The sequence below is a fragment of the Helianthus annuus genome, chromosome 9 (assembly GCF_002127325.2).
Source record: "Helianthus annuus cultivar XRQ/B chromosome 9, HanXRQr2.0-SUNRISE, whole genome shotgun sequence".
NCBI classification, from domain to species: Eukaryota; Viridiplantae; Streptophyta; class Magnoliopsida; order Asterales; family Asteraceae; genus Helianthus; species Helianthus annuus.
In genome coordinates this window covers 175,179,305-175,198,427 of record NC_035441.2, presented here as the reverse complement: position 1 = coordinate 175,198,427, position 19,123 = coordinate 175,179,305, and the positions used below count along the sequence as shown (strand labels likewise).

The 19,123-nt window shown below is 34.1% G+C and overlaps 1 protein-coding gene across 11 annotated transcripts; it reads right to left on the bottom strand.

Annotated features, from left to right (window-relative positions):
* Positions 1-14,639: 14,639 nt before the first annotated feature.
* LOC110879707 (glutamine--tRNA ligase-like) lies at positions 14,640-18,676 on the bottom strand. 11 transcript variants are annotated; one of them, XR_004867931.1, is made up of 9 exons: positions 18,557-18,675; positions 18,300-18,459; positions 17,904-18,109; positions 17,657-17,722; positions 17,440-17,567; positions 16,301-16,427; positions 16,087-16,223; positions 15,911-16,010; positions 14,640-15,830 (listed from the first exon to the last, which is right to left on the bottom strand). XR_004867931.1 is itself a non-coding variant. In XM_035977895.1 (8 exons), exons 4-8 carry the CDS (start codon positions 16,308-16,310, stop codon positions 15,226-15,228), a joined length of 375 nt encoding a protein of 124 aa, XP_035833788.1. In that variant the 5' UTR covers positions 16,311-16,427; positions 17,440-17,567; positions 17,657-18,459; positions 18,557-18,672; the 3' UTR covers positions 14,640-15,225. The 11 variants fall into 11 exon arrangements, 4 of the variants coding, with proteins under 4 accessions (XP_035833788.1, XP_035833789.1, XP_035833787.1 ...); XR_004867929.1 differs by having other exon boundaries at positions 17,904-18,459; XR_004867930.1 differs by having other exon boundaries at positions 17,657-18,109.
* Between the last annotated feature and the right edge of the window lie 447 nt (positions 18,677-19,123).

The window sequence follows — 19,123 nt, the reverse complement described above, 5'->3', positions numbered from 1 at the left end:
TTCTGTCACGACCCCCGACCCCATCTAGCCGGAATCGGTGCCGTGAGCAGTCCAGTGGTACCGGTGATTATTTTAAAAACATTGCAGCGGAAATTTCATCAGGACCGTGAGTTAGGAAAAATATCAGAGTTTAGAAACACCGGATTTTATTTAAATGAATGGAATAAATTCCAAGTTTTACAAAGGTAGCTTTTAATGAAAACAATATTTCTTTAGTTGATTTAATTAATAAAATAAGCCACTTCTTGAAGTCTTTTAGTGTCGGATCCAATCATTACTCCAATCTACTGTAATTACCTGAAACGCGTTTTAAAAAGATTTTGTCAGCGGGAAATACTGAGTGAATTATTCATTTTACTGAAAACGACACATTTGTTATAATTCACAGTATTAAGAGTTTTTACATATGTTTATTATCAACCAACATTCAAGAATAGGTATTTGTCACAGACCAGCTCTGTGACTGTGGTCATATCACCATTGGCTGTCCCAATGAGTGACGTATGTCACAATTAGGCTCGCCCACCTAATGTGAAGGAAACAATAATAACAATACTGTGCACAATACCCCACATACCGGCTGTAATTTGGTGATTACATAAACTTAATCACTGTAATTATAACTTTGAAAAATGGTTTGGAGTATTGTAAAACATTTAACAGCTCACAAACGGTGAGAAAAGAGTTTATAAAAGAAGAATAACTCACAAATCAACATGCAGGATTTAATTAACAAACTTCCTGATTCTACTTCTTCCGATAATTAGGCATGCACTTTATTATTCCGGATCTTCTGATGATTTTATAGTTTGTTTGATTGTAAGGGTGTAGTTGGGAGTATTTTTGGTAGTTTAACATAATAGAATACGTATTGGTGTAAAACCCAAATCAAACCTTAACGGTAGTCATGAGATTCGAACCTTAATGAATTTCATAAAAACCGGGTTAATGATCGATACAGCAGTTACGATAATTTCCCGAGATCAATTTCTAATGAATGTCTAAGTGCAATACTTCGGCTCATTTATCAAAATGACAAACGATAAAGTATAGTACTTCGGCTCATTATCGAATTATCGACAACGATAAAGTACAATGCTTCGGCTCATTCATCGGATTACCGACGATCGATAAAGCATAACCCAATGTGGGCGGCACTTAGGCATTCCTTGGATATATTAATCCCGGAAACTCAATCGTAATAGCGATCGAGGAATTATTGGTTAGAACACCAACGTATAGAGAGAAGAAGAAAAGAATTGAGCAAAGAAAAATGAATCCTAAGCTTCCTATTTATAGTAAGCAGGCAGGCAGGCACCTCAACATAATTTCGTCGATGTGGGACTAAGTGACGTGCTTGCTAGCTAGCTTGACGTGCTAGCTAGCTAGCTTAGTTATTTTATTTCAGCTGCTTGACTCGTTTTTCTTGTATAACTTTTTAAAATATAACGTTTTATAAAACGACGAATATGTCAATAGAACGAGCATATTTTTATCTACGTTTTAACCTAAGTTTCATTAAAAACGGAGTAAGGAAAATAAAATAATATATTTTATTATTAATATTAAACGTTCTTATACAACCTTATATATATCTATTTTTAATAGACCTTACTTAGCTTAATTAATCTTGTTAGCTTAATTAATATTGATTAACTGATTAATTAATCATACTAAACTTAATTAGGGTTTCCTTATTGCATAATTATCATACTAAATATTAATTTTTAGTGAGGGTTGTTACACCTTTAGAGATGGAATTTTTAGCATTTGTCATTTTAGTCCTTGGACTTTAGATCTTTTTCCATTTAGGCATTTTTGGTCCCTCTCCTTTCACATAGTCAGGATTAAATGGAGATTTGGGACACATGTCGTCACATAGTTGGACAAAAATTTTCAGGGTGTTACAAGGAGGCTTATTTCTGAAGGAAAATCTAAGGTCTAACGAAGAAAAGCTTAAATCTGTTAAGGAGCTAACTGATTCCTACTTGAAGCACTTAAAGGAAAAAATAAATTTGTGAAAGAAATGTAGGATTAGGTTTTAGTATCTTTTTTTGTGTGTATGGCAAGTGCTAGATTGTCATCTTTTGCTTGTTATGGTTTTATATAAGTCATACATTTTGCCAATGACATATGAATATGGTTTACATTTTTCTATGATTCATCGTGCATATTTAGGTTAACTGAAATTTAGGTGTTTATGCTTTTATATAATGCTAAAACATACATTGTATATAATAAGCAGGAATATGATACATAAAAGGGGAAACATTTATTGACTAAGCATATGTAACGACATATTGTTACATCTATATTAGTGTTTTCTTACATATGTAATAATACACAAAGGGCCAACAAATAAACGTTTTGTATGCCATTAACATATGTAACAACATATCGTTAATGATGTAATCGTTAAATCATTTCATGTCTAACCTTTGGAAACAGAAAGTTGGGAGAAACTTCCACTGTCAGATCGGCTTCCAGATAAATCAAATTCTAACATTCAATATTGTTGGTTCATTATCATATATATTATAATGAAATCAAAACTTACTTAGTTGGAACGAAATATATATAAACTTAGGTAATTAAAAAAAATAAAAAATATATAAAACAACATTGCATCATGTTCCCAATAGCTACATGAGTCCTATTTGGTTTATAAGTGATATAAATGTTTTCTCCATTAAGTTATGTTTGTTGTGAACATTTACCACGTGTAATATTAACAATTATGCATAAGGACAACACCCAAATATCCCTCAAGGTTTCATTTTATGGTTTACTTTCAGTTAAAGAATTGGTATTTGGAAACACAATATTACTTACTATGATTCTATGAACATCCCACTGAAAAACTACAAAAGGGTCTTTATAAATATTTACAACTTTTCATCAGGCAAACCTGGACCCAACCCGAAACCAATGTTTGGGTGTCCAGAGAGGAGCCAAAGGACAACCCTATTATGTAATAAGTAACCCTAAAGTGATGTAAAAAATGAAGAATAATCACTAAAGAAATGACGCTACAATAAATCAAAAACTGGGATCATCACTAAAGCAAACGATTGCATAAGAAGACATAAACAACGATCATAAAAAAATGAAGAATCATCACTGAAGAATCGGCGATACAATAAATTAAAAACAACGACCATCTCTAAAGAAAACGATTGCTATATGCATAGCAAAAAAGAAAAATCAACATTAAAGAAACGATGATACAATAAATAAAAAAACAAGATCACCACTATAGCAAAAGATCACATAAGGAGACATGAACAACCATTATACTAAAGCTATCCATAAGGATTACATGTAAATATCCCTAAAGTTTTCATATTTCATGGTTTACTTTCAATTAAAGAATTGGTATTTGGAAACTTCTATGAACATCCCATTGAAGAACCACAAAAGGAGTCTTAACGGATTTTTTTGAAGTTATCATTGGGCATACCCGGACCCGACTCAAAACTAATGTTCCGGTATTTAGAATCCTATTAAATACTAAACAACCATAAAGTGGTGTAAAAAAGAATAGTCATCACTAAAGAAACACCAACACAATAAATCATCAAACACGAAAAGCAATCACTAAAGAAACAATGATACAATAAATCAAAAACAACAATCATCACTAAAATAAACCATCACAAAATGCATTGCAAAAACGAAGAATCATCAATAAAGAAATGTCAATACAATAAACAAAAAGAACAATGATCATCACTAAAGCAAACAATCGCATGAGAAGACAAACAACGATTATCACTAAAGTTATGCATAAGAATTACATGCAAGTATCCCTCAAGTTTTCATATCTCTTTGAAGAACTACATGGAGTCTTCCCGGATATTTTCAAGTTGTCGTCGGGGATACCCGGACCCGGCCCGAAACCAATGTTTGGCTATTCAGTGGAACCGAGGACCTACTCTATTGTATACGAAGCAACCCTAAAATGATGTAAAAAAATGAAGAATTGACACTAAAGATACAATGATACAAATAAAAAATAACGATCATTACTAAAGCAAACGATCACAACATGCATGGCAAAAGCAAAGAATCATGACTAAAGAAACGGTGATACAAAAAATCAAAAACAACAATCATCATTAAAGCAAATGATCACAACATGCATAGCAAAAATGAATAATCATCACTAAAGAAACACTGATCATCACCAAAGAAAACGGTCGCATAAGATGACATAAACAATGATTATCATTAAACTAAACAATTGAAGAGGAAGACGTTAATGTAGACACCGTTAAAATCACAGGTAGAAGATTGGTGAAGTGAAACAAAGAAGAAAGATGCATAAAAGGAACTTAAAGAAAAAAGAAAAAAAGAAAAAAAGACACATATAATTAAAAGAACACACATAAGTGGCAGCTAAAACCTACAGGGACCAAACATGCAAAAAAAAGAAGGTAAGACTGATAATGCAAACCTAGGGGACCAAGAGTGCAGAATTACAAAAAAGAAGGGCTAAAGTCAGGAGGTGCTTTGATCACCGACTTTGGTTTTTCGTAAATAGGGTAATAAAAGTCAAATAAATGACACTATAAGATACCAACATTTATAAAAGTAAATGTATGTCCCATCTGTAAAAAGTAATGCGGACACCTACGTGATATTTCAAGTAGACACAGACTATGACTTAACATTTATAAAAACATATATACGGACTAACATATAGGTAGTATTGTATATTTTTAAAACTGAAATTATCAGAATTTGACCATTCCAGAAATGAAAATATTGTACGTTTTATTTCAAAGTTTATTTTCTATAAATGTTTTACATTTGATTTCTTAATCACCAATAAAATTAATATACTTATCACTTTGGATCAAGAATTTTTGTTTTCAAGTTCCATCTTTGACGATTTGACTTTTATCAATTTTTTTATTTAAGAAAACTTCCTAACTTTTTATTATATTCAACAAAAATATACTAAAAATTTATGCGAAAGCCAATCACAGGCCTACGATCAAAGGGCTATCACTACCTTGTTGCGGACCTTGTGGAGAAGCCATACTCTAGCTTACTAGTCGTAAGAGACTAAATCTCATAATTTTACAATCAATTCCTCAACATGAATCTTTGCTCAAATTAGCAACTTTAGTCCCTTGACTTTTCAGAAGTTAATTCAGGATCGAGTTTTAGGATGCATGTCGAGAATTTAGGTCGATAGAAAAATTCAAGGTGTTACAGGGTTTAATCTAGTAATATACATAAGCATAATTATGAATCACCCATTTTTTTCAATTCTAAAAACCTAAAATGTAAATGAAAATGTTACAAATGTAATATTTATTGTTTCTCACACTAGAATTCAAAACAAAATATGAAAAATTTTCAGTTTTTATATATCCTACACATATATAGATTATGTGTAGGTTAAATTACATACATATATGTAGGCAATGTATAGGCAAAAATATTTAGGTTTTTTTTTATATATAATACACATATGAATGTAAGAAACATAAAATTTAAAAAATATAAACCTTAGATCTCAAAATTTAGTGATTTATAGTTGTTCTTTTTGTTCTCGCAATAATTAGTGTTCTGTAATGATCCACATCCTATACACACACACACACACACACACACACACACACAATGATCTACAAGCATAGCTGTCACACCCCGATATTTCCACATATTACCGGTGGGCCCGGTGGGGAGTATCGTGACTTAGTTGATATCATCATGGTCAAACATACACAGAATAGCACAACGGAAGTCTTGGAATATAAAATATTATTACAAACCCAAATGTCTGAAAATATCAAAGTATTAATTATAAACGAGCCTGTAATATCAAATCCACATGTAGATCTTTACAGAATGTATAAAATGAAGTTTAGCAGACTTTATGGCATCTTTAAGGATTTGCAAGATCCTCTATTTCGACACCGAGAAACTCCCAGCCTATTACGAGTAGTACCTGCCACTTAGTCTTTTGAAAATACGTCAGTTTTCACTGGTAAATTCAATTAACTGACTCTTTTGAAAAGAGTTTATGAAAACTGATTTAATGCACCAGGCACAAACCATTTATAACTTGGGACAATCTTTAATAAAATCTTGTATACTGTTTTACATGTTTGTCATACAATTAGGGCCGGTTTGAAAGCCAGTCATGATTAACCGACTCACCACTTATAGAACCCACAAAGGAGTTATCTCCAACATGTGGGTTTATTTTAGCATTTGCATCTGTCAGGTGTATGCCTACACCTCGTGCGTAGGTCGTGGCCATTTTCAAATGAAATGAGCCGAGGATATCCAGGACACCGTCGTGTTAACCCCCTGTGTTTATGTTATCAAACAAGGCAGATTAAAACGGGTTATGTAAATTTATTAATCACAATCCAATTAAATGATTTCATACCCGACCAAGCGGTATTATTATAATACCGTATCCTAAGCGCGTATAAGGGAAAATAAATTAAAAGTATTTACCTGAGCTAATACTTGATTCACAGCAAAATAACTCAGTCGTATCCAATCTATCTAAATGCAGGTAGCTTTTACCGGGTGGCTCTAGTCTGGAGTGATGGTAATATATAACCAATTCAGAATGCTAACGGTCTTATTTAAGTCGTAGACTTAGACCGGCTAGCTTAAAGTATCTAAAACGGTACGATACGCTAAATTAAGCGATGACCGGAATAGAATGTTATTTAGACCCAACAAGTACGAAGACTTGTATAATATGGGTAAACTAAGTACATTCTGGATTTTGAAGCAAAAATAATAAGGTTAAACTCGTTTAGGCATACTTACGTAAACTAGTTACATAAACCGATCCGAACGCAAAAATGCATAACGGGCAACCAAATGAACCATATACAAGTCCCATATGTTATTATGCTTAGAATATGTTAATACATCAGTAGGATGTTAACATATATGCCCAAAAAGTATTTAAAACCAAATTAAGTCCCGTAAGGGCAGTTTGGTCATTTTAACATTTATAAAAGAGGTTTTAAAGTAAACTGATATTCTGGTCTAAAACATCCAGTAAAAATACTTATTTTATGATGTTAAAACAGTAAGATATCATTCATATGTGTGGTTTACCATTTATGGCCAAACTATGCCCCGAAAGGGTATTTTGGTCATTTCATATATGATTTTAAGGACATAATTGGAAATCTGAGTTCACGACTCATACCTATTATAAAAGTATTAAAAATAATTTATAAATTCAGTAGGTAACAAGTCTTGGGTGCTAATTATGGTTTTAAACCATACTATGCACCTAATAAGCGTAAAAGTCGATAATTGACGATATTTAAGATGTTTATGTGATTCTGAGGTTTTGAATGCCCTTGTATGTTTAAAATATTTTATTTTTCATATCAAATCAGTAGGAAAAGGTTTGGCATGCTAATCACATGTAAATCACATTTTATTAGTCAAAAGGGCATTATCGTCAATTAAGGAATTTACACAAGAACTCTATGTTATGGTCAGTATCAAGTCTGACCCAACATTCCAAAAATTCCTAAAATTGATATCATAACAGTAAGTAATGATTTTTGGGTCAAAATCTATGTTTAAACATGTATTATGCATAATAGCGTAATTTAATTTACAAAAAGTTCTAATTTACGATATCATGCATAACATTGTTTTGAGACCAGAGAATCATGTCAATTTAACTTAGACATGCTTATATATCAGTACTTAACTTATTAGTACGCTCATATGTGCAAAAATCTCATTTTTAGATCAAAAGGGCAAAATGGGCATTTATAAGCATAATAACGGAAACTAGCATATAATTCAGAATATTAATGACCACGCAATATAACCTCAGAGGGTTATACTACAATATAATATGGTCCTAATGGGAGCTTAAAACATAAAGGATCTAAGCTTAATCGGGTCAGAACTGAAAGTCAAAGCAAAAGTCAAGCTTTTGCGACTTTTGGTCGTAAACCGACCCTAAACTGATAATTGTCGGGTTGAACATGCTTAAACATGTTCTAATAATAATTACTAAATTATTAGAGTGATAAAATATAATTCATAACCTCTGCATTGTTAGTTATGATTATTATTCCAAATTCTGATCAGTTTGACTTTTTAACTTAATAGTTTAACCCGACAATTGACTTGGCAAACGAAATAATTAGGAGGTGCCCTTTTAAGGGTTAATCACCTACCTAATTATGGTCACATAACCACCTTTAATTCGGATAGTGGCTGGACCATTTGAGTTTAAACCGAAAGTCGAAGTCAGATTACGATAACTTTGACTTTTCGGTTTTAAATTATAAAACTGAACTAAAGAAGGGGGCTAAGACACTTACAAAGGGTCCTAGCTATCTTTTCTACAAGAATAAGCTTCCCTTTTTAATCAGGAATCTCCAGAATTTGAGAAGATAAGAAGAGAGGGAAAGGTGCAAATGAAATGGTTGAACTTAACATCTATTTATAGTGTTTGGTGAGTCCATGGACGATCAACAAGTGTATTGTGTGTTCACCAAGTAACACTAAGATCATAACATGTGTAAACCAGGTTTAAAAACCATTAAAGAGCTCATGGTTTCAAGTTTTGTGAGAAGAAGTGGTTTGTGTAGGTTGCAAGGAAGAAGAAGGACAGCTGCACAATTTTTCTGTCCAGATCATGCGCTCGCGTCGCGCAACTGAGAGGGAGGGGGGCTGTCGTGCAGCGCGACCCCCTAAAGTTTCAGTAAAACAAGTTTAAATGCTGGCAAGTTTGGTCCCTGCACCTTTAAACCCAATATAACTTTCATATTCAACACTTTTGGCCCCTCAAATTAATATGTAGGTGATTCAGAAAGTATAACCAAACCCCGTTAGGTCCGGCTTCGTTAAACGATCACCAAAAACACTAGTTTCATCTTGTTGACGCTTTAAACCCTAATTCTTGGGAATTTGCGTAAACAACATATAACTATCTCGAAACCTCGTGAAATTTATATCACTTATTCTTGAGAGTTTAATCGAACATTACGAAGCCTCGGGTTTGATAAAAGGTCACTTTATGGTGTAGTTTCACCAGTTGACGTTTTTAGTCCTTTTAACGCACAAAGGTGTGCGTAATATCGTTTAATGACATGAAAGCCTTCCTTGGCCCATATTAAGCATTCCCGAGCGTATGATTGCATATATTAATGCTTTGGGTTATTTAAAAGGTCATTCAGAGGTATAATTAAACATGTTGACGCTTTTAACCCCTCAATTCGCAAACTTGCGCGTAATTTTACTTATTGGCATAAAAGCCTTGAATGGCCAATATTAGGCATTCCCGAGAATATGATCAAACATTATGAAGGTTTGTTAAGAGGTCACTCAGAGGTAAGAATTAACATGTTGACACTTTTAACCCTTCGACGCACAAACTTTCACATAATTACGCAAACGGCTCCTCTCGTCCAACAAGTGGTTCATTTGAGAATACAGACACCGTATAAGGTCACTCAGAGGCCTAGTTTAGGCATATTGGCACTTTCAGTCCTTCTATGTTCAAGGTTTTCGATTTTGACGAAATTAGTCCCTCATAGTCAACGTTTGACTTTATTAGGGTTTATTATACGTGTCGACACATCATTGGACACAATTTTACGAGGTGTTACAATAGCTTTAAATGTAAGATATGCACGCGTTAAGCTTGAGCGTAAGACATAAAGCTTGAAATGAGTTGAGTTTAAGTTCTCTTAAATTAAAGAAAGCCAAGCTTGAGTCTAGCTTGGCTCAGCTCGCAGGGCTCCTTTCCACATCTTTATGTATATTTTTAAACCATTTAAGATTATGTTATGTTTAAGGAATTTCTCAGGTGCACGTAGAGTAAGATTAGGGTGAGAATTCTCGAGACAACCTGAAAATCGGCATGGATATAATTATGTTTTGGGTTGTAATATGTATGTGCTTAATAAACATTTAGTGTTTGAGTTAATATGCTTAACTAGCATAGTAATTAAGTCATGCTCTAGTTGATTTGTTTATCCATTCAAACTTGAATAAAAAACATATATTAAAACTTGATTGGTTTACTTGGTTAAACTTGATTAATCAACCCCTTTACAATCCTTTAACCCATATACAACCTACCAATCTATAAATGATACAATTAACTCGTTTACACCAATTTTTACAACCCATCTACCCATTTACAACCCGTCAACCTTTAGACTAGCTTAGATAAACAAGTTACACGATCTGAAGTGTATTGATTAAGGATGATGTCTCGGACACATAAATATATATATAGCATGTTCAGGTTCATTAATTCAGCCTGTCATCCGACGACCCTAAAAGGATTGTCACCTCTAATTAACTAATATCATATAGAAAAAAAATTACTAACTTGAATTCTCTAGATTTCTTACGGGCTAAAAGGAGCTGAGATTGTTTATCGAAAAATTGTATAGCAAATGTAAAACATGATAATAGTGAGGACCTTAATTAATAACTAATTAAAAAGATTTAATTTGTGTACGCATTCTAAAATTAAGGATTACTAATTTACTTTTTGCTTTTTATCTGAGCACATACACATCCTTAAAATCTAGACTTAGTATTTATCTATTTTCTATTTTGTGAGACTTGATCAATCCGCGTTACTTTGATAGAGATAAACATTCGATGCTACAAGATAAGAGGCCATTGATTACTCAGTTTTTACCAAGTTCTTTATCTCTTAAATCTATTCCATCAATCAATTATCTCGACGAAACTCAACATTTATATTAATGTGATAACAAATGAGTCGCACCAACTTGGTTAGTACAGGTGTTATATACAAATCTTTCATCCGTTAGAGAGCATGGAGTGGAAACCGGGAGAGTCCAGTGACACTCGGCCCTATCCAGGAACACCACCCCCGAATCCGCTTTCTTTTTCCAACCCCGACAATTTGGGAGCTACATTGTTGGGAGACTTAGGGATACCCCAAACATAAAAAACTGATATGACGCTGATGTGACACACATAAGAAAATGGGATGACTCCCTTCCCCTTATTGCTATAATTAAGGCTGTAAATGAACCGAACGAACACGAATAAGTCCTTGTTCGTGTTCGTTCGTTAAGAAAATAGATGTGTTCATGAACGGTTTATGACCGTTTACCGAACGAGATTTTATGTTCGCCTTCGTTCATTAAGGAAATGTGCGTGTTCGCGAACGATTCACGAACACAAATAAATTTGACAGACGCGACGAAGGATATAGGTAAATGATCTAGATAGTAGCACTGGAAATTGAATCCCTTATTGTGGAACGAAGGTCGATCGTATTCGTGATGTAAATAATGAGAAAGGAAAGGGAAATGGTGCATAAACAAGGTGAAAGAGGGTTTCCTAGTTTATTTGTTCGGGTAATAAAATATTAAAAAGTTTAATAATATAAAAAGTCACTAGTACAAAATCATTTTTTTGGTGGTGTCAAATTCAATTTTTAGTGGTGTTTTAGAATACAAAGCACCAAATAACAAGATTACCACACTAATAAATAAACACACCACCAAAAAAATAGATTACAAAGCACCATTAAAAGTGAAGTTAATAGCACCATTAAATTGATTTTTTGAGGGTGAAGTTGTTAATAGCACCAACAAGTGAACCAACCAAAACATTTTGTTAGGCATCACATGGATCATAATCCTACGGTTTTCAATTGCTCTCATCCTATTCAATCAATGGATCAAATTAAGCCTCAAAAAACAGAACCTTTATACCCACATATATACAAACACAATGTTAAAATCAAAATCTTTTTTAGAGAGAGAAAAATGTTAAGTAGGAGCAAAGCATCACCGGAAAGTTTTCCGGAACGACTTCCACAGTATCAAGAAACTGACGATGTGGCGTAAAGCGTATCAGTGGCCTTATCTACGAAGAGACACGAGATTTTTGAAGATCTTTCTTGATGATTTTATGCGTGATGCCATCAAATACACCGAAGATACTCGCCGAAAAACTATTACGGCGATGGACGTCATTTATGATTTGAAGTGCCAAGGATGTACAATCATACACTATGTTGATTTGGTTTGATTGTATGTGTTTAAATTGTTATTTTTAGGAAATGGCTTTATAGAAATCATGTTTGTATGAACATGTAATTTTATTTCATTATGCTTGTAGATTTTATACATTTTTTGTTTGTATAGTTTTTTGTTTTATTTGCCTTTGTATCAGATCTTGGATGTTTTATAAATAAAATAAAACTAAAAAACATTTGTTTAAATAATATATATTTTACGGACTAATTTATAATAGAAAATCTATCGACAATAACCTTTTTATATTTTATTTTTTAACAATATAAAGATAACCCAAGTGAACCAATCAAAGTAGTGTAAATTTTTTTGATATTCTAGTAGTGGATAAAATAGTGGTAAATGCATATTGACACGTGTTAGAGACTTATGGTTTCTATCATTTATTTTTTGGTGGTGTGTTTAGAGATTTAATGGCAATGTTGTAGAAGGCGCTAGGCGCTAGTCGGGCGGTGAGGTAGCCTAGGGATTAATCAGGATTAATAGGGATTAATCGGATTGGACTTTTATATATAATTTTACATTTTTTTTTTATAAATATGTAGTTAATTTTATTCTTTTTATATATAATTTTACAAGTTTAGGAACCATATGTAAACTAGTGAAAGATAGAGGGGCTAAATATCAAAATACCCAAACTTAATACAACCTAATACCCACCCACGTTCTCCATAAGCCGCCTCTTCCTCATCTCCATTGTTTTCATCAGACACAACAAGAAAACACGTACTCTATAACCAATTTCGCTTCTTCTGGTTGATTAATTCTTCAATGTTGTTCCATTTTGCACATTGGTGACAAGTGCAGATCAGATTTAGGTTCTAGTCAAGGCAAGAACTCGTTCTAATTTGACTGTACTGTTCCGATTTCAACTCATTTTGAGCCAATTTTGACCTCATACTTAACCGACTAGGCCCGATTTAAAGCGATTTTTGACCCATTTTTACGAGTTTGACCGATTTTGACCATTACCACCTAATTTGGCCGATTTGGCTATTTCTCTACGATTACCGCCTAGGCACCGATTAATCGACCGCCTAGACCGATTTTTGCAACATTGTTTAATGGTGGACTAATTTGGTTTCTATCATTGATTTTTTTGTGGTATTTAGAGATTTAATAGTGGACTGATTTGGTTTCTATTATTGATTTTTTGGTGGTGTGTTTAGAGATTTAATGGTGCTCTTATTGAGCAGCACCAACAAATCTTTTTTTGGTGCTCTCTCAAAAAGCTTGAAAAAAAGCATAAATCCTAGCACCAAAAAACTGCTTTTATACTAGGGAGTATAGATAAAATATATGAAAGCACAAAAATCTTTAATTAAAACACAAACATGCGAACATAAACGAACGCAAATGAATGAATGTTCATGAACACCTTGAACACAATAGAACGAACGGGACCTCTGTTCATGTTCGTTCATTTAACTAATCGAAAGAAATTTCTTTTTCATGTTCGTTCGTTTATTAAACGAACAACCATAAACGAACTTCCCACCGAACGATTCATAAATTGTTCGCTGAACATTCAGTTCGTTTACAGCTCTAGCTATAATATCTTTTTTTTTGGCTGAATAATCAAGTGATACCGATTTACATATAGTATTTTTCAAAAAGGCATTAATAATTAATTGCACCCACCGTCGGAGATTTACCTGTTTTGTGTGGAGGGGATGCTTTGCATGAATCCCATGTGCTTAAAATACTCGATGTTGTTACTTGTTAGTAAGAGAGTAAAAAATAATATTCTTACTAATTAGGGGATACGGAGTGGGTGCGGCAAACCATCGGCAAACATGGTTGCCGCTCGGTAACCACCACCCCTCACTTGTTTGACGTGCGGCAAAGTTGTCAAATCGGTGATGGATCACCGTTCGGTAAAGGGAGAAGTGTGTGTGGGGAGTGGGGTCCATGCCATCTTTAACCAATCACACCTTTTTTTTTTTTTTTTTTTTTAAGTTTACCACTTCACCAAGTGTCTAACCATTGCCAACACTTTTCAACATAGTTTAAACACTTATGACTGAACCACGTGGCACACTCTCATTGGTTGATTTTCAAGTTTGCCACTTTCAAGTGTCTAACCACTCCCTACACCCTTATAGTTGTATTGAAAGAGTAATAATACAAGATTCATGTTACATACAAAAATTTAAGCACCGCCCACATTTGTTAAAAGAAAATCAAAACACACACAGAACTATCTAAAGGTTTCGTGGATGAAAGGTGGACCAGTTTATTCAGGACCAATGGGCGGTTTTGTTGTTTTGGGCTCTCAGTGCGCGCATATCATGTTAGGTACACGTACGTGTTGTTGGAATACTTGATCGGTTGATATGAAAGATAAGAAAAATGAGGAGATAAAGAAAAAGTTTAAATTAAATTGATTAGTGTTATATAATAACTAGAACCTATTAGCAACTAGTTTAATACCCGTCCGTTGGACGGGTTACGTACGTTAATGTAATATAACATGAATGAATGAATATAAAGATATAAAACAGAGTCAGATTACACAATTATATGAACTAATGTGACATAAAAAAGCTAACCTATATTAAGTGTACACAAAATTATACAACGGGACAAAGAAAAACACCATTCTTTTTATAAAAGGAAAACGAACGTCACAAGTGTGTAGACGGTTTTGTTATATTCATTCAGACGGCCAATAAACAAAATAGAATATAATATTCACCATTAGCCTTAAAATGTCGGCGGATAAAAGTAAAACTGACTTTCGCCAAAAACTAACAAAAAACTAAATGACCACTACTTAGACCGTGGGGCGTGGGTTGGGGCGGGGAAGCCAAGCAACGTCGGTTCAGCCACGTCGGGTCAGCGTGGGTTGCGGTGTTGCCCGCTGGCGTGGCTATGAAGCCCGACGTGGGGCAGGGGAGGAGATGACGTGGATGGCTAGGACTGGCTGGGCATATTTGACCCAAAAAAAGCCACGCCAGGCCACCCCACACCCAAAAAAAAAGCCACGCCCAGCCAAGCCACACAATGTGGAGCCCACCTCCGCCACATGTCAACCCAAGTCCCCCACACCCCGCAAACTACACACACATTAGACCCAACTGACTCACAATCACAACTATGAAGTTGCTTAGAAGCAGGATCACCTTCCTCCCCCTGTGTCTTTCATGTGAAGATGAAGAAAAGTTAAAAGCTACACGATTGTCATTAGCAACACCTCCTATGACAGTGAAGCTGAAATAAGCAAGGTCGGAACCACCTCCCATGTCATCAGACATATGTGCAAAGAATTGTTTATGTAAAACATATTAAAAAAAGAACTTGATTTCTAAAAGTTTGAAGTAAGCAAGGTCGGAACCACCTCCCATTTAGTATGGAACCAACCTACCTGACCCGTTTCGACCAACTTACTTGACCTGCTTTGACCTATACTTAAAAGAAAACTCGTTTTAACCGCGTTACCCAAGTAAGAAATCTATCTTGTTTCACCCTTTGGTAAAATGAACTCATTCGACCCGTTAAAAAGAAAATGACTGTTCTACCTATTTAAAAAAGCTTACCTGCTTGACCCGTTTTATGAAGTTGACCCGTTGGTGCCATTTAGTACGACCCCCAACGTACCTGACCTGTTACCCAACCTACCCATTTTTGCAATACACCATCATAATACCAATACATAGAGAGAGAGAGTGAGAAGTCTACCTTGTAGTATGAAGATGCATCATCAACAGGGGCATCTGGCCATTTCTTTGCATCAAGATCTATTATTGAACTTGGTTCAAGATTGGTAATAACTACCTATAATCATAAAGACTAAAGATTAACAGTAGAAACATGATAATAAACAAAATGAATAATAATAATAATAATATAGATACCTTTAGTGGATGTAGCACAACCATCGCAAGAGAAGCTGTTTTATTAAGTTCTTCCCGTACATGATATTCAAGGCGCTCCAAACGTATCATACTACTATCACTGCAGACCCATACTATTCTTATTAATCCACAGCCAAAACACATAATGAAATGTTTATTTTAAAATAAACTACAACCTTTTGGTAATCCCAATTCCTCTAACAAAAGCATTTATTGCTGTAGAAGTGACACCCCTACGCCTCAATCCCGCTAGTGTCATCAAACGTGGATCATCCCATCCATCCACATAGTTCTCGATCACTAGTCGGTTCAACTACAAAAGTAATTATTAATAACCAACGGTAAATATCTTCATATTTTATTTAAGAAAAACAAAAACAATTACTTTACCTTTTGACATCGCAGTGTTGGTTATATTCAAACGTGAATACTCCCATACGTAAGGCTGGTAAAGACCCAGTGCATCTAGTAACCAGTAATATGAAGCACGCCGTGTCTCAAATTCAAGTGTGCAGAGCTGAAAAAATCACTGGTATATAGTAAATAACTAACCTTAAACATGGACATTTGAGGAGAAAATGAGTTGTGTAAAGTCGATTTACGTACCTACGTTAATGTAACAATATACATGAATACTGAACATATTAGCAGGTTGATTCATGGCAACATACTAACAGTGACCTTAACTCCAAGTAGATATATTAATTTATATGGGTCAAAAGGCTCGAGCAGGGTTGATTAACTTCTTTCTGCCATGTATTTATTTTTTCAATTTATAAAATAATTTGTATACATCTGATTAGAGAATATATATTGTTATAATAATAATAATAATAATAATAATAATAATAATAATAATAATAATAATAATAATAATAATAATAATAAGAAGAAGAAGAATGATTTTTTTAGATAATGCGATTTCATAGGCATTTTTAACTGTTATCTTTTTAAATATAACTTTTTATTTATCAATTTGACCCGTCAAAGTTAAGACAATTTATGCTTATAAACAAACCAATACATGCATCAAGAAAGCAAAGCAAGATTCGGATAGAAGCAAAGCAATTTATGACAATGCAACCCGACAAGTATTACCCACGTCGCACATTTCTATATAATAAACATAGTTATTCTATATTTTTTTAAAACACCCCATTTCGACCCTATCCAATTTGACAAGCCCGTTTTTACACAAACAAAAATGATCATTTTTTAAAAGAACCCAGCCTGACCAGTACCCGTACCCGTTTTGACCAGCTGTGACCCGTACTCATACCAGTTTTGACCCCAACCTACAAAGTAGTTTCTTTAAAACGATATTAGAAATGCCTGGCACATGTGCTCACAAGAACATAATTGTATGCACAACTTAGTCATCACAGATTGTAAAAAGTATCTTTTAAAAGTACCGGTAGGAACTTAAACATAAGCAATTAACGTTTAATGCACCAATCATACCATGAAACTAACTAATCTGGTCCACTTTTTATTAACTGGGAAACTGAAAATATGCAAGAATAGCAAACCTTCTTATCTGGCCAATTGTGAAGACAACACTATGAGCCCAGCACCTGAACCACTAAGTGTTCCTTTCGAGGACCTGATGCATTATTTAAACATGTTGCCACAGAGAGAATCAATGCCTTGAAAACATCTGAAAGAAGATTATTATGTTATCAAAGGAAACCAATCAAAATTAGAATATGAAAAAGTCATATGTTTCTAAAATAGGGTACATCCAACCTGCATTTCTTTAACCAAATCAGTGGAAGGGGCAAAATTGTAACTGTATTTGTGCTTGATACACATCTAAACCATGAATAGATGTAATTAGTACGCATAAACACACATATATTGTGCAGACTCACTCAAATAAACTTGTATACATGACCTAAAACGAATCAAACAATTAGTGATGGAAAAAAGAACCTAGGAGCAAGTAAGAGAAAGACATTGTTTGATTAACAACGCAAATAAAACAAATACATACAGTAAGAGTAGTGGTAGTAGCTCTAATTAGACCAGAAATTAGAATCCCCCAAATACCAATCTCGTGTTCTTCTTCCATTATGTAGCGATGGTAGGGTATCTTTTGCAGAGTGGGTCTTGAATTATCCCAATTTCCTTTACCTTTTTAGACATCGTCGTGGATTTGCTTCTTGAACCCATAATATAAGGCTATTGTTACAGAATCATCTGCAAGAATTGCCAAAAAAATGCAGAATTGACAGTGTTTCGACCCTAAACATCCTAGACATGCAGATAAACACAAAATTGATCGATAACACCTATGTGTGGATGAAATTCAGACGAGTGATTTAGAATAAAGGGAGAGAGAGAGAGATGAAGATTCAGAGACTTTAATCGTATGTTTTTGAAAACGTACCTGTGGATGAAATCACGTCTCGAACTCTTGCAACCATAGAGAATCTCCTCAATGTCATCGGGTTGTGATTACATGGATATGATTACCTGCTGAGTAAAGCTATCAATCTTTTTGAGAGTTTGATTCATAGAAACATCCATTTGTTCATCTATAGGTGGATCTGAGAAAGAAGAAAAAAAGTTAGGGCTTTCTGAAGAAAGAAGAGTGAGGATGGAGATGATTAATGCATACTGTACAGATTTAAGGATGGAGGTTACCTGTGACGTAGGGAGTAAAAAGAGGAGACCATAAAATTGAGGATGGAGGTTACCTGGGACGTGGGAGGAAAAAGGGGAGAACATAAAACTGCTGATAACTGACGTAAAAGCGGTTAAAATGATGAGTATTACCTGCTGTAGTTTAAATGGCTTGATCATGGTCAGAAAAATGTGGAGTAAAACCACCAACTGAGAAACTGTAAAAAACTGCTGTGAACCACCACTGGAGCAGTTAATTTTATGAGTTTAAAGGGCTGAGATTTAATCTCAGCATGATCCGACGGTAGGAATTGATTCAAAAAAGTGATTAGACTTAATGGGTTCCATAGATATATATAATGTATAGAAAAGAATAGGAGAATGGGAGATCAATTTCTTATTGATGTACATGTATGAAAATACAAAGCCTCTATTAATAGGCTCAACATTAACATAAGAGTAAATACAATGAGGAGTTAAGGATGTGGAGAGTCACTATAAATGATATATTCATAACACTCCCCCTTGACGATCCACATGATGAAATAGTACAATCTTGTAATACGCTTGGTGATGCTGCCTCATTAA